Consider the following 21,532-nt stretch of genomic DNA (forward strand, 5'->3'; position numbering starts at 1 on the left):
CATAGAATAAGTCTTAATTTCAGTAACTTAGTCTAGTCCGAGTTGCTCCCCACAGTTCCCCCTTTCTTTTTATTTTTTGGCATTGATACACGCCTGTCTTCGGTGCCCCACAGCACACACTCTGCTCTGCTTGCTAGAGTTGCCCATAGGTGCTTACAAGCCCTACCAATCAGGCAAACCAAATCCGGGTCCTCTCTTCGCCATGTTGTGAGGAGGTTTTTAGGCACTGATGCGTGCCTGTGTTCGATGCCCTGCAGTGCACGCTCTGCTCGAGCTGCCTGCAAGTGCTTATTGCCTAACCAGGCAGACCGAATCCAAGCCCTCTCATTGCCATGTTGTGGGGAGGCCTTATTTTTCTCTATTTCTCTGTCTCCGGGCATTCCTATCTCTCCTATTTTACTTCTATCTGCCAGCATTCCTATTTCTCTCATTTTACTTCTATACTTCTGTTTCTCTTATCCCCGGGCTTCCCAGCGCCCACCCCAAGGTGGCTTCTTGGCGCCTCACCCCGTGGTGGCTTCCTGGCTCTGCGCGGCTTCAGCCCACGCCTCTCTCATCTCTGCGGCTTCCCGGCTTCGCGTGCGCTCCGCGGTCTCCGCACCCTTCGCGCCCGCACCACGGCCTCTGCGCCAGCCCCGCACTTCCTATCTACTCGCACCCTGTGCGCTCTTTCCGCTTGTGCCCCGCGCGCTTTCTCTGCGCGGGGCGGCTTCCACGAATCAGGGCCTAGCTCACGTTTCCACTTCTCGGTTTTCAGTCTAAGTTCCCTGGGCTAACCTGACGAAATCCAACCTAGCTTACGTCTCTGCCTTTTGGTTTGGCTTCCTGTCTTTTGCTCCCCGGGCTAATCTGACAGATTCCAACCTAGCTTACATCTCCGCTTCTGGTTTTAGTTTTTCACCTTTTGCTCCCTGGGCTGACTTGACGAATCCCACCTAGCTTACATCTCTGCTTCGGCCTGCCCCCGCGGCTTCATCCTCCCTAACATATTTTTCTCTACCCGGTATGTTTCCTAACTTTTCTTCCAACAATATTCCCCTCTCATTTCTCCTGGCTTCTCCCCACAGTCTGTATCTGAGTCTAAGTTTCTTCTAGCTTTCACTTTCGCTTTCAATCCTAACTTCTTTTGGCACTTTTTCCATCCGGCTTTTCCCTAGGCTCTCTCTAATCTCTCTCCAGTATTTTCCCACTTTTTCCTGCTTCTTCCCTCCTAGGTTTCCTATCTGAGTCAAGGCACCATTATGTCACCTAGGCTTCCTATCCGAGTCACGGCAACATTATGTCACTCCCCCTCTTCGTGGAGGAACGACACTAGACCCTGCGCTGTTCTTTTGTCTGCTCGGCCCTTCCCGGGTTTGCTGCTGGTTCTTCCCGGGTTGGCTGCCGATCCTTCCACTTCCGTGGAAGGGCGGCTCCCCCTGCCACTTTCCCCACTTCCGCGGGGGAGCGGCACACCGCCAGCCGGCTCTCTTGGTGGCTGCTCAGATGTTATCCGGATGTTCCCCTTAGATGTTCCTGGTGCATGTTGTCTCTCTTCTCCTTTATAGTCCTCTTCCACCAATCCCAACTCTGCTACCCACACGCCGAGTACATTGCTCTCCTCCAATCAGGAGCAGGATCAGCTCCTGCAGGTCAGTCAATCAAATTGGCATGAAGAGCTGTGTAGAAGCTGTTTACTCCCTTCTCAGTGCCATATTGTGGGAGAGCAGATGCATAGAATAAGTCTTAATTTCAGTAACTTAGTCTAGTCCGAGTTGCTCCCCACACGCCATTATCAAGAGTCCACACATATAATCCAGTGAAATCTTCATGGAAGAATGAATGGATAATGGAACCAATGGAAAAAAATATAAATCAAAAGGGAGTTTATATGGCAGTAAAGTGGAGGGAATTCTGTTATTTTTACAACTTGGATGATCCTGGAGTATAATGTCTAAGGATAATGTGTCAGGATAAGTATACTCTGCTAACCATCCAGGCCAAGAAGACAAATAATATGTGATGCTAGTTATGTGGGATAAAAGGATGAACTCACAGAGACAGAAGTACAATGCTGAAGACAAAAGTCTGAGTATGGGAGGAACAGAAGAGACACTGGAGCAAGGTCCGAGCTTCACCACGACAGGATCCACACATTGAGTGATCCACTGTACTGCATGGTGACTGCAGTTAAGGGAATATTGTGGGATCAGCGATGTGGTGCAGCGGATTAAAGCACTGGCCTGAAGTGCCGGCATCCCATGTGGGTGCCAGTTCTAGTCCTGGCTGGTCCTCTTCCAATCCAGCTCTCTGCTATGGCCCGGGAAAGCAGTAGAAGAGGACGAAGTGCTTGGGGCCCTGTACCCATGTGTGGGACCCGGAAGAAGCTCTTGGCTCCTGGCTTCAGATGGGCACAGCTCAGACACTTATGGCAATCTGGGGAGTGAACCAGCAGATGGAAGAACTCTCTCTCTGTCTCTACCTCTTTCTGTAACTCTGTCCTTCAAATGAATAAAATAAGTCTTTAAAAATAAAAGAGAGAGAATATTGTGTCTATGGAATTCAAAAACAGGAGAAAATTGACATTCTACCATGGAAACATGTGGGTTTTGTGATGAGCATGTCAATAACACTGACTTCATATTTCCAATCAATTTTTATCAATTTGATATGTTAATTTGATCAACACATAGCATTGTATATCATATGTTTATGTTCAGATATTATTTATCAAACATTTATGAAGGGAAAATGACAAAAATGGCCAGTTGCAGATTCAGTTCTCTGAATACTCGTGTTGTGTTTGCCAATGTTTATGGAGATGATAAATAAAGGCAGTGTACTCAGGCTTGGAAGCTGGAACCCAGGAGCATGGAACTGCATCAATGTTCCCACCTTGGAGACGAGGCCTCATAACACATCCACCATCTACTGTCTTCCAGGGTGCATTGCCAGATACAAGTGTGGTTATCATGCTGGACTCACAGACACAGATCCCTGTGATGTGGACTCCAGCCCCAGAGTGCACAGCCACTGTGTGTCTCACTTTCTGCTCTCCCTGAACCACAGCAGGTGCAGGGGCTCCATGACACTGGAGCAGAACCAGATCAGCTGGAAGTGCACACCCAACACTTTCCATTCAGTTATGACCTTGACTGCTGATGTCCAGCGCACTTTCCTCCTGAGTTCATGCAGGGAGCCCCCCAGGAGGGTCCCAGGACCTAGAGGATGAGGAAGTCTCTGTAGGCTTCCCAGGTGCCTGCAGAAGCCCAGCCTGAGACACAGCTGAGCTGCAGTACATTCCTGAGTGCTGTGACGTTCCCACAGGGACCACAGACTGTTCCAGGATTAAAGGGAAAATGGAGTTGTGGGAATAATCTGTAAAAAGTGAGTCTGGATCACCCACAGATTTAAAAAACTGTAGGTTCAGTTTGGTACACATGCTTATTTTGATGGGAGGAGAGGGATGACTTAAGTAGGTGAGGTTTAACAGAACAAAGACCCAGTAAAATGATCTTTTAAGTGATTGGTTGGTCCTTATGTCCTGCCCCAATGACTCTGCAATTTTGTGTTTAAAAAGGCTTTGTTACAAGCACAATAAACCAGTTCTTGCTTGACTTGACTCCCCACTGCATCTGATTATACCCAGGATCGCAAGGCTGGGAAAAGGATGAGCAGAATGCTTACCTTTCCTTGGGCCCAGTCCGTCCTCATATGGGTGAAATGAGACCCTGCACAAGTGTACATGAAACAGTGAATGGATTATTTCGCATTTGGTCAAGGATGTTATTCAGTATTAAGAAGGAGGTTGTTCTGTCATTAAGAAATCGTGGGTCAGCCTGGAGCATAATATGATAACAGAAATAATCCCGGTACGTGTAGACACATCATATGTCACAGTAATTATATATGAAATCAAGAAGCTTGAACTCACAGAGGCAGGCAGTGCAATGGAGATCACTGTCTACCATGACCCAAGTGTTTGTCCCCTCCCAGCCCTATGGGAAACTGGGGGAAGTTCCATGTACTGGCTTTAGGCTCAGCCAACCCCCAGCCTTTAGAGTCATTCAGGAAAGAAACCAGTGGATGGAAGATTCTCTCTCCATCTGTTGGTCTCTTCCTCTTGGTCATAACACTGCTTTTCAAATAAAATAAATAGACACTAAAAATAAATGAAAGACTAATTATACATATAATTACTAGCCTAGATCCTTACGTTGAATGAACACAGACAACTGAATCCCAAGGGAAGAAATCAATTGTGTACATGCAGTGATGATAAGGTGGTGACAGGAGCAGCACTGGAGTGAGCCTGAGGGATTCCTGACTCCCGTGTCAGGATGCTGAGTGCTGTGTCCTAGTTTGGTTCCAGTGTCAGATTCCTGCCTAAGCCCCTCTGGGAGGCCATAGTGAAATTCCAAGTACTGCCATGTGGACACCTGGACAGAATTCCAAGCACCTGGCTGTCACCTGACCCAGCTGAAGCTTTTGTAGCCATCTGGGAAGTGACCCAGGAGTTAGAAGATCACTGTCTGTCTCAGTCTCTTTGTAAATGCAAATATCTAAATAAGTGAAATAATATCCATAAATGTTTAAAAAAGATATAAAGGCAACATATAAAATATCTGGGACCATCACGCATGTCCATATTAGATGCACAATGAGACATCCCATCCTTCCTGTTAGAATGAGTATTATCCTACAATCCAGAGCTGACAATCCATGTGGAGGAAGCTAGAGACGATAACTGTGGTACAAGATCGAAGTCAGGTAAACAAGTAAATCTATTATGGAAAATCATCAAAACTGAGAAACAGAATTATCACAAGATCTTCAAACACCATTTTTGAGTAGAAGGAATATGAAATCCCAGGGAGGTGTCCAGGGGAACCACAATCAATGTGGCAAACACCTCTGCTCTTCCATGTTCAACTAATGCAGCATCATTCACAAGAGTTCACACATATAATCCAGTGAAATATTCATGAAGAAAGAATCAACAATGGAAAAAATGGACAAAATTATATTTAACAGGAAGTTTATATGGCAGTACAGATGAGGAAATTCTGTATTTTGGACAACTCAGATGATCCTGGAGAATAATGTCCAAGGATAATGTGTCAGGGTAAGTACACTCTGCTAACCATGCAGGACAAGAAGACAAATAATGCGTGATGCTGGATACATGGGATAAAAGGATGAAGTCACAGAGGCAGGAAGTATGATGGTGAAGACCAACGTCTGAGCAAGGGAGGAGCAGAGGAGATGCTGTAGTAGGGTCAGAGTTTCAGTCCCACAGGATCCACACACTGAGGATCTACTGTACAGCATGGTCACAGCAGTGAAGGGAATATTGTGTCTACTGAATTCCAAAACAGGAGACAACTGACATTCTACCATGGAAACATGTGGTTTTCTGGTGAGCATGTCAATAAGTCTGACTTCATAACTCTACTCAATTTGACACATTCATTTTTCAACACATATTATTGTACCTCATAAGTCTGTGTTCAGGTGTTATTTATCAAACATTTATGATCAAAAATGATCACAAATGAAGATTCAACACTCTGAATATTGGTGTTGTGTTTGTCAATGTTTATGTAGATGATAAATAAAGGCAGTGCACTCAAGGCTTGGCAGCTGGAACCCAGGAGCATGGAACTGCATCAGTGTTCCCACCTTGGTGATGGGGCCTCATAACAGATCCATCATCTACTGTCTTCCAGGGTGCACTGTCAGTTACTAGCCTGGGAAAGTGTGTAAATGGGCTCCATCCAGCACTCTGATATGCAGCCTGGGTGTCTCCCTCTGTAATATTAATGAAAGACTCCAAATGGATTGATGACCCCAGTCAGCATAGACATGGAGTGAAGAGCAGAGACTATGGACACATGGTCTCTGGTACTGACTCTTCCTGCAGCTGTGATTCAGCCTCAGGACACTGGTCATCATGCTGGACTCACAGACACAGCTCCCTGTGATGTGGACTTCAGCCCCAGAGTGCACAGCCACTGTGTGTCCCACTTTCTGCTCTCCCTGAACCACAGCAGGTGCAGGGGTTCTCACGACACTGGAGTAGAACCAGATCAGCTGGAAGTGCACACCCAATGCTTTCCATTCAGTGATGACCTTGACTGCTGGTGTCCAGTGCATTTTCCTCTTGAGTTCTGGCAGGGAGCCCCCCCAGGAGTGTCCCAGGACCTAGAGGATGAGGAAGTCCCTGTAGGCTTCCCAGGTGCCTGCAGAAGCTCAGCCTGAGACACAGCTGAGCTGCAAGTACATTCCTGAGTGCTGTGATGTTCACCTTAGGGACCACAAATGGTTTTAGGATTAAAGGTAAAAAGGAGTTTGGGCGTAAGTCTTTAGAAAGTGAATGTGGAACAACAACAGCTTAAAATAAGACTGCTGGTGCTATTTGCTTACATGCTCATTTTGATAGGAAGAGGGATGACTGAAATAATTGAAGTTAAAAAAAACAAGTCTCTGGCTTGACTCTCTCTGGGTTTGAAGGGAAAACTAAAATTGCCCTAAAGCCGGCTGGGCCTTGAGAACGCATCCTGTGTCAGACTGGACAACACTCACAATGTCCTCAGATAGTCCCACATGTCTGATCCTGGTGACCACTGTCATCGTTCACGAACCTGAAACTGTTCATATAGGACTTCTTCCTGTCATATCAGACATCTCCAGGTCAGTGAAGTCAGTGGCAGGGACAGAGTCATAAAAGTAGACTTCTTCTCTCAAAACTGTTACAAGAGCGGAAACCCCAATTCCCTGACAGGAAACCAGGGCTTGGTTTCTCTGCACCTGCTCATGACCAGAATCTGTGCTCAGTGCGTCTTGTGCGCCCCCTGGTGGAGCAGTGTGCCCCTCAAGGAGGTTTGTGTCTGGGCTCAACCTGAGGGCCCCTCACTGTGTCTCCCACACAGTAATAGGTGGCCGTGTCATCCTCTGTAAGATGGTTCATTTGCTGAGACACCGTGTTCTGGGTGTTGTCGCTGGAGATTGTGAATCGGCCCTGCTACCACTACCAGGATAAATATATGCGATCCACTCCGGGACCTTCCCTGCAGCCTGGTGGACCCAGCTCATGCTGTAGCTACTGAAGTCTAACCCAGAGGCTTTGCAGGAGAGTTTCAGGGATCTCCCAGCCTGGACCAGGCCTCCCCCGGACTCCTCCAGCTGCTCCTGACACTGGACACCTGCAAACACAGATGTCCTGGTCAGCACACTGTCACTCACACTCTCTGTGTCTCTCACTCACGTCCTCTCCCAGACTCAGTGCCCCGTGTTCCCCATTATTACCTTTGAGCACAGCGACAAGGAGAAGCCAGCACAGCCCAGTCTCCATGGTGAGCGTCTGTGTTGAGTGCGCTCACTGAGTGTACACCTGGGAGTCCTGGGGCTGTAGCTCCTGTGCCAGAGCTGCAGGGTGAGGGCTGGGCAGGTTTTCATGGGCAGAGGGAGGCCCTGTCTGCATGTGCTGCTGCTATATGGCAGTCATGGGGTCAGACGCCTCAGACAGGACTGGGTCCAGGGCAGACGTGGGTGTCTGGCGTCTTAAGTAGCTGATTAATTCCATGGGATGTGAAGATCATGGTCAGAAAAGCATTTCATTCACCTTTTTAAAAATTTATATATATATATATATATGGCAGTTATATAGAGTTATAGACAGTGAGAGAGACACAGAGAGAAAGGTCTTCCTTCCATTGGTTCCCTCCCCAAATGGCATCTACAGCCAGAGCTGTTCTGATCCAAAGCGAGGAGCCAAGTGCTTCTTCCTGGTCTCCCATGCGGGTGCAGGGGCCTAAGCACTTGGGCCATCCCTCACTGACCTCCTGGGCCATAGCAGAGAGCTGGACTGGAAGAGGAGCAACTGGGACTAGAACTTAGCACCCGTATGGAATGCCGGCACTTAAGGCAGAGGATTAGCCAAGTGAGCCCTGGCTCGGGCCCTTAATTTATATTTTGAACATTTATTTGAAAGTCAAAGTTACACACACAGAGAGAACTAGAGGCAGAGAGAAAGAGAGAGCGAGAGAGAGAGCACGCAATTGTCTATCCTCTGGTTCACCTTCCAATTAGTCGCAACAGCTAGAGCTTAGCGGCTTGGAAGCCAGGAGCCAGGATCTTCTTCCAGATCCCCATACGGGTACAAGGAACCAAGGACTTGGGCTGTCTTCTGCTGCTTTCCCTGGCTGTAGCAGTGAGCTGGATTGGAAGTAGAGCAGCTGGGACTTGAACCGGTGCACATGTGGGACGCCAGTACTGCAGATTTGGTCTGCAACATACTATGTCCCAGCACCGGCCCCACCTTTACGTTTTTACCCTCCGGACACAGGGCCTGAAGTGGAGAGGCTGGTTCTTGAGCCATCACTCCAACACAGGGTGTGGGCTCCCAACAAGGGCTCAGCTCACTGCACAACAGTGCCTGCCCCTGTGTTGTGTCTGCACAAGCACAGAAATGTGATACTGGCATGAGGGATACCTCCCTTGAACACGTGCACAGTTACTGAAGGAATCACAGACAGGCTGTGCTGAGTCCAGGGTCTCTAGTCTGGTAGGAGGCACCTCCACACTCTACACCTCTGTTCCTCACGCAGGACTTTCCACTCCACCTAACAGCCATCATCAGTTGTGGTTGTCCAGTTTTCCTAATGATTTTGTTAATGTACTATGAAAGGTTGAAATAGTGAGTTTTTCATGTATACTATGTTAAATTGTGACTGGGTAGGATTTATTAAGAGCAATCTTTGAAGATACTGGCCCATGAATGTGTTTCTTCCAAATTTGAAGTCGAATGTCATTGAAATAACTTTTTTCTTTTTCAAAAAAAGCAATTCATGGCTTTTTAGGTTTTCATGTGTGTGTTAAGAATTGAGTACACATCAAAACACCTGTGTGCTGGATATTAACACCAATGAAATATCAGTTATGGACCAAAAAGTGCCAGTCCGTGAACTCCCACCCCAAAAGTTCACCAATCTCATACTTTAGCTGGTGTGTGGCACATTGGGTGAAAGCCCTGGCCTGAAGCGCCGGCATCTCAAATGAGTGCTGGTCTAGTCCTGGCTGCTCCTCTTCCCATCCAGCTCTCTGCTATGGCCTGGGAAGCAGTAGAAGATGGCCCAAGTCTTTGGGCCCCTGAATCTACATGGGAGACCCCAAGAAGCTCCTGGCCCTTGCCTTTGGATCGGAACATTTTTGGCCATTGTGGCCACCTGGGGAGTGAACCAGTGGATGGAAAACCTCTCTCTGTGTGTCTCTACCTCTCTCTGTAACTCTGTCATTTAAATAAATAAAGTAAATAAAATAAATCTTTTTTAAAAAATGCCAAATCCTGCTGTTGCTTACAGGGAATATGAAGTCTGAGGGATGTGTCCAAGTGATCTGAGGGCACCATGTCTAGACATTTGCAGTCCCATCTCCAACTACAGTGACCTCATTCACAACAGTTAGTTCATGAACATGGAGCACTTTTGTTGGATTCTGTTTTTGACAGAGAGATGCACAGGGGACCAGGTTTCATGCAGGTGTATATCAGTGTGGTGTTTCACGTGCTGGTGTCTGTCTGTTCTTCACAATTTCTCTGCTGGGCAATTTGCTTCCCAATGCTGTCGAGTTGTGATAGATACAGAGGCAGCCCCACATGTTGAAAGTGTGTGGTGAGTGCGACTCACCTGTGCCTCTCTCACTCCTCATCACAACTACACCAAGAATAAATATCACATTCCACGGTGCTGTCCACTGCCCGTGTCACCCTGCCCTGGCCCACCTCCTCCAGTCACATTAAGACCTGAGCCCCTTTGGGCTCCTTCACAACAGATTTCATCCAGTCAGCGCTGAGCATCATGTAGGTTTCCAGGGGCAGAAGTTGAAGGCCCTGAGTTTGCAGATCCTGTAGGGCACAGGTGAATGAGGGTTTATTAGTTTTTAACCAAAATATCTGAAAATCTGATAATAGTAAAATTGAAACAAATTAGAGTAAGTATATTATATTTTGGAAAATGTGCAGCACATTAATCTTAACTCTGTTATCAAATTTCATGGATATAAGATAAATAATAAAATGAAAGTTGCATTGTTTAAGATATGCACCTCCCCCAAGGGAGTGCAAGGGTCTTACATGTGACTCTGGCACCCAATACCAGATTCCTGTTCCTGCAGCGCCAGGAACCACAAATGTATGGGAGGGTCTCTCTAAGAGTCGTATTCCCTTCATTGCAGGCAGCAACCCTCATGGTATTTTCCCCTCCCTAAAGCCCTCTCTCAATGGGATCACTGGGTGGTGAGGTCCCCACATGCATGATGGGAGGCTCCGTGCATCAAGTATGGAGGGTAAGTTCCACCTAACATGCAGCCTTCAGCTGCTCAGTTGGAGAGACCACACACGCATACCAAGCAGTGCTGGCTCTGCTCACGGCTCTGCAGGAACAGCATCCTCAGCCTCAATACCCCAGACCCTGCTCCTCTGTGTCCACTGAGTAGGAAAGTGATTCACCTGCAGGAGGAAACCATCATGACCCATGTCCTGGTGGGATCCTGTAGAAAATGTTCGTGAGCAGAGTCCACCCCAGACACTGTGCCAGCACTGATCCCCCAAGACACAGAAGTCTGCATCTTCAGGGGATGGCTCCACCCCCAAAGCTGAGGACTGGGGAGGAGAAGCATGGCACGTGGGGAAGTGACAGTGAGGACAGGGTCCAGCAGCAGGAGGGAGAGGACATGGTGGAGGGGTGGGCTCTTCCTCTGCAGGAGGGTAAGGACAGGTGGAAGGGCCACACAGCTGGGGCCCCACTGCCTGCAGGAGAACACTGAATCAGGAGGTCTGATCAGGTGTCCTTGCCCCCAGCAACCCCCACACTGACCACCACTGAGTAAAACTAGCACAGGTGCATGGGAGACGTGGAATGACATCGTCTCTTGGGAGTGCATCCAGTGACGACTCCCACCATGAGTGGATTCAACGTCAGGGCCTCATGGAGGAAGCTGAGGTCTCCAGTGCCCTGAACAGGACCACACAGAATGCTGGGAGCAGCCTGTGAGGGTGGATGTGGTTTGTCCTCACAGCATCAGAGCTGAGCATGGCCCCAACGTTACAGCACTGGCAGGGGGTGCACGGTCTGGATGTTTACATGAAACTCATGGAATAACCAGGATCTGACATCAGATGCAAAGTCCATTGTACAACTACTAGAAGGAAATATACGGCAGAATCTCCCTGATAGTGGTCTGTCCATAATTTCCATTTTAGATCTCCAGAGTTCAGGCAACGTAAGAAAACCTTTTCAGATGATGCTGCATAAACTACAGAGCTTCTCTACTGCAAGTGGACCAATGAGAAGTGAGCAGCCTACACACACATGGAAGTAACTATTTTCATACAGAACGTATGATCAGTAGCCTGTATCCCAAAGGAACAAAAGGACTGTCTGCATGAGCTGTGTTTAAAACTGGCCCTGAGTCTTCTAAAGTCTCAAAATACCTGTTTTACACAACTGGCTTCATCCTGAACAACAGGTTCTGTGTCATCAGGCCTACAATGCGTGTGGAAGGAAACCTCCCTCCTCTGCCTGTGGCAGAGTGTGTCCTCAAAGGTGTGTGTGTTTTGGAGTGATTCCAGGTTGACCGTGGGAGAAGTAGGGGAGCTCTGCGAGTGAGGCCTAGTGGGATTTGTTCATTTCTGGGGAATCTGCTATGGAGGGGATCACAGTAGATCTCTTGGGTCCTCAGGTTCTGCATAGAGCACAGTGCTGCTAGAGTGAGCCCTGGTCTCGTCTGACGTCCTGTGTGGGGATGGGGTCCCTCCCATCCCTGTTCACAATATTTGGATGCCTGAACTGTATGATGTTCACAATATTAGGATGCCTGATGGCACAACATTCTCACTGTCTGCTCCTGGAATTCAGCCTCTACAGCTGTGAGCTCCACACACCTCCCCTCTGGGGTACTACATTTGGAACCAACATGGGAAAAAAAACCACGTGCATAGCGACATACTAGCCACTCATCTGTTCCCACCTGAAACAGAGTCTCTCCTTTGTCTCCAGATTTAGAAAGAACCACTCAGAATTAGTCATTTCTACATCATCTGAGAGAATTGCTTCAGTTTCTGTAAAAATACTACACGAGAGAATAATTGCATTTTTGCAGGAGACATTTTGTAAACACATGGGGTTGATGCAGTTATCCTGGTGAAGAGCAGAAAATTTGTTCATTCCTGATGATGATAAAGTTGAGAGTTGAAGGACAATTTTGCTTCCACAGAAGGAGGAGCATGGCTGAGAACAGGTGCGGGCAGTCCCTGGAGGAAGGAGTCGGGGTCTCTGGACACACAGTCTCTGGGGCAGGCCCTTCATGCAGCAGGGATGCAGCTCCAGGGTTGGATCATTGGTGGGCTCACAGGGACACAGTCCAGAACCACCTGGACTCTAGTGCAGACTTCACTGGGCTGTCCCACCTGCTGGTCTCCCTGAGATGGAGACAAGGCCAGCAGAGTGTGGGGAACAAGACCTCTCCACACCCAGTGGACTACCAACGGCCACCTCTGCTTGCAAATGAGAGCAGGTCCGGGATCCCAGGAGACGTGAGTGAGGAAGTGCAAGCAGGATTTCTCGGAGCCACAGCCTGAGCCACCCCTGAGCTGCAGGTTAATCCCTGACCTGGGGTTTGGACCACGTGGACCCCAACCTGTGAGTTCAGGGTGAAGAAGTGAAAGGGAGACGAGGGCACAGCTGTAGAGAATGCACACGGGAGCCCCAGGACCAGGACCACGGTGTCATCTCACCCCTCAGGGCCCAGCTGTGCAGGAGGGGAGGGCATGGATGTGAAACACTGCAGCATTCATAGCCCCTGACCAGCTCTACACTGCCCCTGGGCTCTCAGCAGGGTCCCAGATGACATCATCAGAGAATTCCATGGAGAGCTCTTCCGTGACTCGGGCTGCAAAAGCCTCCCCGGGTGCCCAGAGCTCCCTCAGGTCTCAGATGCTGGGGACCCCAGAAATGTCATTCATTCCTCCAAAACGACTCCATTTTCTTCATGTGACGTCTTCCCGTGATACCAAAACTTCTGCTCGGTGATCGGTGTTAGGGACAGAATCATCCATGCAGAATTGGAACATAAGAAATGGTTACAGGACCACAAACCCCAATTTTCTCAGGAGGACCAGGGATTCACCTCCCACTGCATCTGGGAATGGGTCTGAGTCTGCTCAGTGCGTCTTGTGCGCCCCCTGGTGGAGCCGCGGCCCCTGCATGGAGGTTTGTGTCTGGGCTCAGCCTGAGGGCCCTCACTGTGTCTCTTGCACAGTAATAGAGGGACGTGTCCGCGGCTGTCAGACTGCTCATTTGCAGATCCAGCGTGCTCTTGACGTTGTTTCTGGAGACGGTGAATCGGCCATTTACCCTGCTCGCATACCATGTGCTACCACCATTAGGATTAATTTCTCCATTCCACTCCAGCCCCTTCCCTGGAGCCTGGCGGACCCAGCACATCCAGTAGCTACTGAGGTCGAACTCAGAGGCTTTGCAGGAGTGTTTCAGGGATCCCCCAGGCTGGACCAGGCCTCCCCGTGACTCCACCAGCTGCTCCTGACACTGGACACCTGCAAACACAGACGTCCTGGTCAGGACACTGTCACTCACCCTCTCTGTGTCTCTCACTCACGTCCTCTGCCAGACTCAGTGCCCCGTGTTCCCCATTATTACCTTTGAGCACAGCGACCAGGAGAAGCCAGCGCAGCCCAGTCTCCATGGTGAGCGTCGGTGTTGAGTGCGCTCACTGAGTGGACACCTGGGAGTCCTGGGGCTGGAGCTCCTGTGCCAGAGCTGCAGGGTGAGGGCTGGGCAGGTTTTCATGGGCAGAGGGAGGCCCTGTCTGCATGTGCTGCTGCTATTTAACCAGTCATGGGGTCAGATGCCTCACACAGGACAGGGCCCAGGGCAGAAGTGGGTGTCCTGGGAGAATAGTATGATATCTATATTTGGATTCAGATCAAGTGAAATTTTACATTAACTGTGGAAGGTAATTACCTTCCTTCATTTTAATATGTGTGTACATTTAATATCCAGTGTTAGCAATATCATGTCATTCATTTTTCAAATAACCATTAGATCATTATTAACTATTTGAATGACATGGGAACAGTGACAGAGAGAGAAGGTGGGAGAGAAACCGAAATGTATAGATGGACAGAAAGATGACAATGGTAAATTTCTGCCTTTGTGTTGACAGCCCCAAACATCCCAAGTGCCTACAACATCTAGGACTTAGCCTTTCTAAAACCTGGAGCCCAAAACTGTGTCTGTGTTTCCCGGGTCCGAGGTAGGGGCTCATTTGCTCTTAGCGTCATCTACAGTTTCCCATGATGCATTATCAGGAAAAAAGTGTGGGAAGCCGTGTGGCTGGGCTCAGTCAGTTCTCACATGGGAACATGGGTGATCCTAGTGGGGACTTAGCCAATTTTGTCCTAATGCCTGCCACCCATATTTAAACAGATGAAGGACTGCAAGTGGATTTTTTAAGGTTAACTATGTTTTGTTCCCTTATTCATTCATTGCCTTAGTTTAAAACTGTTCCTGAACACAGAACACTGTACATGGTAGTGGGGTGTAGTGTGCTATTGGAATCTGTGTGTTGTAGAAATGGGCACAGATCAACTGAATGTCATTCACATTTCCACCTCCTTTCCTTCACACTGAGTTGGGAGGTCTGGAGGTCTCAGTTCTAGTTATTCGTGGAACCTATCATGGGTTGTAGTGAACTGAGTCAGCCCACTGTGGTGTCTACATAATTATTCCTCCCTTTGAGTGGTGCCTTGTGTCCTGGTAGCAGTCGTCCTCTTTTCCCCCCTCTTCCCTGTGTCTAGTAATCATAACTCTGAGTTCAAGTCAAGCACTGGGTATGAAGTCACTGTGTCACAATTCACCCGCAGTGCTGGCTTCAGGTTGCAGCTTTGTTCCCAGTAGTTCAGTCTACAATAAAGCAAGTGTGCATAGAACAGTGACTGGATTCTTTCACATTTGGATATGGAATATTATTCAGTATTAAGAAAGGGGTTTTTCTGTCATTACAAAATCATTGGTCAGCCTGGAGCATAATATGCTAACAGAAATAATCCCGGTACATGTGGACACATAGTATGTGACATTAGTTATATATGCAGTCCACAAGCTTGAACTCACAGAGGGAGGAAGCACAATGGTGATCACTGTCTACCATGACCCAAGTGTTTGTCACCTTCCAGCCTTGTGGGAAACTGGAGGAAGTTCCAGGCTCCTGGCTTCAGGCTCAGCCATCCCCAGCCTTTGCAGCCATTCAGGAAAAAAAAAGCAGTGATGGAAGATTCTCTCTTCAGCTCCTTTTGTGTTCCTCTCTCTCTATTACACAGTCTTTCAAATAAACTAAATAGACATTTAAAATAAATGAAAGATTAATTATACATATGGTTAGGAGCCTATTTCCAAATGTTGAATGAACTCAAGCCACTGAATCCCAAGGGAAGAAACCAATTGTTTAAATGCAGTGACTGACAAGGTGGTGACAGGATCAGCACTGGAGTTAGCATGTGGGATTCCTGCTCCTGCATTAAGATGCTGAGTGTTGTGTCCTAGTTTGGGTCCAATTTCAGATTCCTGTCAATGTGCACTCTGGGAGGCAGTACGAGAAGTCTGAGTTTATCCCATGTGTGAGACCTGGACTGAGTTCCATGCACCTGGCTATGGTCTGACCCAACTCAGCTTTTATGGGCATCTGGGAAGTTATCAGGATTCAGTAGATCACTGTCTGTCAGTCTCTATCTCTGTCTTTTTGGACAAATAACCAAATACAAATTTGACAAGATGTAAAAGTATATCTGTATTTTTTAAAGAAAATATATAAAGGCTACCATGTAAAAATGCTTTAAATATGGAATCTTCATTCATGTTTATGTTGGAGAAACAATGAGACATCCCATCCCTCCTGTTAGACTGAGTATTTTCAGACATACCAGATCTGACAAATCTTGTGCAGGAAGAGAGAGATGATAACCTGGTACAAGGCTGGAGTCAAGTAAGTTAGTAAAGCCTTCATGGAAAACATCAGAGGCTGGGAAATAAAATTATCACAGGATCCTCAAACACCATTCCTGGGTAGAAGGAATATGAAATCCCAGGGAGGTGTCCACAAGATGCGCAGTCACTATGGGAATGAAATCTGCAGTCCCATGTTCAGTTAAGGCAGAATCATTTGCAGGAGTTCACACACATAGCCGGCGCCACGGTTCACTAGGCTAATCCTCCGCCTTGTGCCGCCGGCACACCGGGTTCTAGTCCCGGTCGGGGCACCAGATTCTGTCCCGGTTGCCCCCTTCCAAGCAAGCCCTCTGCTATGGCCAGGGAGTGCAGTGGAGGATGGCCCAAGTACTTGGGCCCTGCATCCCATGGGAGACCAGGATAAGCACCTGGCTCCTGCCATCGGATGAGCGTGGTGCACCGGGCGCAGTGTGCTGGCTGCGGCGGCCATTGGAGGGTGAACCAATGGCAAAGGAAGACCTTTCTCTCTCTCTCTCTCACTGTCCACTCTGCCTGTCAAAAAAAAAGAGTTCACACATATAAACCAGTGAAATTTACAGTGAAGAAGGAATGGATAAAGGGACAAGTGGACAAAGTTATATTTTAACAGGACATTTATATGGCAGTAAACAGGAGGAAAATCAGATATCTTGGAAACTTGTAAGATCCTGGAGAATAATGTCCAAGGATAATGTGTCAGGATAAGTACACTCTAACTAGCTAGCTAGCTAACTAACTAACTAACTGCTAACCATCCAGGCCAAGAAGGTAATAATAGGTGATGCTAGCTACGTGGGATAAAAAGGATGAACTCACAGAGGCAGGAAGCACAATGGTAAAGACCAAAGTCTGAACATGGTAGAAACAGAGATGATGCTGGAGCATGGACAGATGTTTAGTCCGACAGGATCCACATGTTGTGTGGTCTACTGTACAGCATGGTAACAGCAGTTAAGAGAATACTGTGTCTACCGAATTCCAAAACGGGAGACAACTGACACTCTATCATGAAAATAATGTCCATTTAGTGATAAACATGTCACTAAATCTGAGAACATTATTTCTCACAATATACATTCATTTTGTCAGCACATATCATGGTACCTCATATCTCTATGTTCAGGTATTATTTACCAAACAGATAGATTCAGAACTCTGAATACTGGTGTTGTGTTAGCCATGTTAGCCAACGTTTTTGGAGATGATAAATAAAGGCAGTGTACTCAAGGCTTGGCAGCTGGAACCCAGGAGCATCGAACTGCATCAGTGTTCCCACCTTGGTGATGGGGCCTCCTAACAGATCCATCATCTACTGTCTTCCAGGGTGCACTGTCAGTTACTAGTCTGGGAAAGCGTGCAAATGGGCTCCATCTAGCACTCTGTATGCAGCTTGGGTGTTTCCCTATATAATACTGAGGAAAGATTCCAACTGCATTGATGATGCCAGTGAGCATGACATGGAGAGAAGAGCAGGGACTTTGGACAAATGGTCTCTGAGACTGGCTCTTCCTGCAGCTGTGATCCAGCCTCAGGACACTGGGCATCATGCTGGAGCCACAGACACAGCTCTCCATGATGTGGACTCCAGCTCCAGAGTGCACAGCCACTGTGTGTCGCACTTTCTGCTCTCCCTGAACCACAGCAGGTGCAGGGGGTCCCACGACACTGGAGCAAAACCAGATCAGCTGGAAGTACACACCCAACACTTTCCATCCAGTTATGACCTTGACTGCTGATGTCCAGTGCATTTCCCTCCTGAGTCCAGGCAGGGAGCCCCACAGGAGGGTCCCAGGACCTAGAGGATGAGGAAGTCCCTGTAGGCTCCCCAGGTGCCTGCAGAAGCTCAGCCTGAGACACAGCTGAGTGGCAAGTACATTCCTGAGTGCTGTGACATTCACACAGGAACAATTAAATGTTTTAGGAATAAAAAGAAAATGGCGATGTGGGCACAATCTGTAGAAATATGGATCACCCACAGATTAAAAAAAATGTAGGTTCAGTTCGGTACACATGCTCATTTTAATGGGAGGAGAGGGATGACTTAGGTAGTTGAGGTTTACCAGAACAGAAACCCTAGCTCTACTGTCCCTGGTTCTAAAGGGAAAACTAAAATTGTCCTAAAATCGGCACTGCCCTAGGGCGCTGTCCTGAGTCAGGTTGGAAAAGAATCACCAAGGTCCTCAGATTCCCAGGATCTCTGATCCTGGTGACTGCTGTCCTTGTTTATGAACTGAATTTGTTCATTAACGACTCCTTCCTTTCACATCAAACTTTCTCACCGTCACTGAAGTCATCGGCAGGGTCAGAACAACAAGAGTAGAATTAATTCCTCAAAACGGCTACCGGAGAGGAAACCCCAATTTCCTGACAGGAAACCAGGGCTTCATCTCTTCCTGCACCTACTCAAGACCAGAATGTGCTCTCGGTACGTCTTGTGCGCCCCCTGGTGGAGCCGCGCGCCCCTGCACGGAGGTTTGTGTCTAGGTTCAGCCCTAGGGCCCCTCACTGTGTCTCTCGCACAGTAATACATGGCCGTGTCCGCAGCTGTCAGACTGTTCAGTTGTAGGCAACCTGTGCTCTGGTCGATGTCTCTGGAGAGAGTGAATCGGCCATTCACCCAGCTTGCGTAGTAAGTGCTACCACTACCAGCATAAATGCATCCGATCCACTCCAGCCCCTTCCCTGGAGCCTGGCGGCCCCAGCATATCCAGTAGCTGCTACTGAGGGAGAATCCAGAGGCTTTGCAGCAGAGTTTCAGGGATCCCCCAGGCTTGACCAGGCCTCCTCCGGCTCCTCCTCCGGACTGCGTCAGCTGCTGACACTGGACATCTGCAAACACAGATGTCCTGGTCAATACACTGTCACTCACACTCTCTGTGTCTCTCACTCACGTCCTCTCCCAGACTCAGTGCCCCGCATTCTCCATCATTACCTTTGAGCACAGCGACCAGGAGAAGCCAGCGCAGGCCAGTCTCCATGGTGAGCGTTTGTGTTGAGTGCAATCACTGAGTGGACACCTGGGAGTCCTGGGGCTGGAGCTCCTGTGCCAGAGCTGCAGGGTGAGGGCTGGGCTGGTTTCATGGGCAGAGGGAGGCCCTATTTGCATGTCTGCTCCTATATAGCCAGCCCTGGAGTAGACGTCTCAGACAGGACAGGGCCCAGGGCAGATGTACATGTCCTGTGGGTGTAGGCTATGATAGGATTTGGATCATATGAATTTTTATGTTTTATTGCTTTTTTATAACAGTTGAAGGCAATGACCTTGTTTCCTTTTAATATGTGTATACCCTTAATATCCAGTGTAAGCAATATCATGTCCTTCATTTTTAAATAACAATTGTTTCATATCATCTATTGACCTCTCTATCATCTATATGAAAGACATTGGAATAGTGATAGAGAGAAGGAGTGAGAGAAACACAAGTGTAGTGATGGACAGCAAAGATGAAAATGGGAGATTTCTGCCTTTGGATTGACAGCCCCAAACTCCCCAAATGCCTACAACATCTAGGAGTTAGCTTTTCTAAAACCTGGAGCCCAGAACTGCGTCTGTGGTTCCTTTGTCAGTTGTAGGGGCTCTATCGCTATAGCGTCATCTGTAGTTTACCACGATGTGTTATCAGGAAAAAGTGTGGGAAGCCGTGTGGCTGGGCTCAAGCAGCACTCTGATGGGAACACGGGTGTCCCTAGTGGGAACTTTGCCAATTTTGTCCTAATGCCTGCCGCCCATATTTACACAGATGAAAGACTGCAAGTGGATTCATTTAAGGATACTATGTATTGTTTCCTTATTCATCCATTACCTTATTTTAAAACTGTTCATTAACACAGAACACTGTGCATGTTAGTGGGGTGTAGTGTGCTATTGGAATCTGTGTATTGCAGAAATGGGCACAGATCAACTCACTGTCACTCACATTTCTACCTCCGTTCCATCACTTTGTGTTGGGAGACCGGATGTCCTCAGTACTGTTTATTTGTGGAACATATCGTGGGTTGTAGTGAACTGAGTCAGCCCACTGTGGTGGGGGCAGAATTATTCCTTGCTTTGAGTGCTGCTTTGTGTCCTGGTAGCAGCCGTCTGCTGTTCCCTCTCTTCCCTGTGTCTGGTAATCATGACGCTGAGTTCAGCTCAAGCACTGGGTATGAAGTCACTGTGTCACAATTCACCCACAGTCCTGGGTTCAGGTAATGCAGCTGTGTTCACAATAGTTCAGTCTACAATAAAGCCAAATGTGCATAAAACGGTGAATGCAGTCTGTTACATTTGACATGGAATATTATTCAGTGTTAAGAAGGAGATTGTTTTGTCATTAGGAAATCTTGGGTCAGCCTTGAGCATAATATGCTAACAGAAATAATGCAGGTACACGTGGACACATAGTATTTGACATTAGTTATATATGCAGTCCACAAGCTTTTACTCACAGAGGTAGGGAGTGCAATGGAGATCACTGTCTACCATGACCCAAGTGTTTGTCCCCTTCCAGCCCTGTTGGCAACTCGGGGAAGTTCCAGGCTCCTGGCTTCAGGCTCAGCCATCCCAGCCTTTGCAGCCATTCAGGAAGGAAACCTGTGGAAGGAAGATTCTCTCTCCATCTGTTGGTCTCTTCCTCTCTTGCTATAACACTGCCTTTCAAACTAAATAAATAGATATTAAAATAAATGGAAAATTAATGTTATATATCATTAGGAGCCTATATGCATATGTTGAATAAACACAGAAAACTGAATCCCAAGGGAAGACATCAATTGTTTAAATGCAGTTACTGCCAAGGTGGTGACAGCAGCAGCACTGGAGTTAGCAATGGGATTGCTGCTCCCGCATCAGGATGCTGAGTGCTGTGTCCTAGTTTTGTTCCAGTTTCAGATTCCTGCCTAAGCCCACTCTGGGAGGCCGTAGGTGAAGTTCCAAGAACTCCCACGTTGGAGACCTGGAATGAATTCTAAGTACCTGGCTGTCACCTGTTCCAGCTGAAGCGTTTGTAGCCACCTGGGAAGTGACCAGGAGTTAGATGATCACTGTCAGTCTCAGCCTTGTGGTTTTAGATAAAAACGTACATACAACTTTTAAAACAAAATCTATGAATTTTTAAATGTATATTACATCTATAAAATTTAAGAAATGATATAAAAGCAAACATGTAAAATGCCATAAATCTCAGATCATCATGTATGCACATTTTAGAAGCACAATGAGATGTCCCATCCTTCATGTTAGAATGAGTATTACCAGACAAGCCAGAGCTGACAATTCTTGTGAAGGAAGAGAGATGACCACTCTGGTTGTACAAGGCTGGAGTCAGGTAAATTAGTAAATCCATTATGGAAAGTCATCAAAAACTGAGACATACAGTTATCACAGGATCTTCAAACAGCATTTTGGGTAGCAGGAATGTGAAATCCCAGGGAGATGTGCATGGGATTCACAGTCTCTATAGAAAATACAACTGCAGTTCCATGTGCAATTAAAGCAGCATCGTTCGCGAGTG

The 21,532-nt window shown here is 47.6% G+C and overlaps 1 gene segment (V, D, J or C); it reads right to left on the bottom strand.

The window, feature by feature from the left end:
* Positions 1-9,769: 9,769 nt before the first annotated feature.
* On the bottom strand, positions 9,770-19,018 carry LOC149120234 (immunoglobulin heavy variable 3-66-like). The segment is given in 4 exon segments: positions 9,770-9,883; positions 13,281-13,463; positions 18,547-18,869; positions 18,973-19,018. Coding segments are annotated over 4 exon segments (666 nt in total).
* Between the last annotated feature and the right edge of the window lie 2,514 nt (positions 19,019-21,532).

This window comes from Oryctolagus cuniculus, chromosome 20 (assembly GCF_051225735.1).
Source record: "Oryctolagus cuniculus isolate XC-2025 breed Fujian yellow rabbit chromosome 20, ASM5122573v1, whole genome shotgun sequence".
Classification (NCBI taxonomy): Eukaryota; Metazoa; Chordata; class Mammalia; order Lagomorpha; family Leporidae; genus Oryctolagus; species Oryctolagus cuniculus.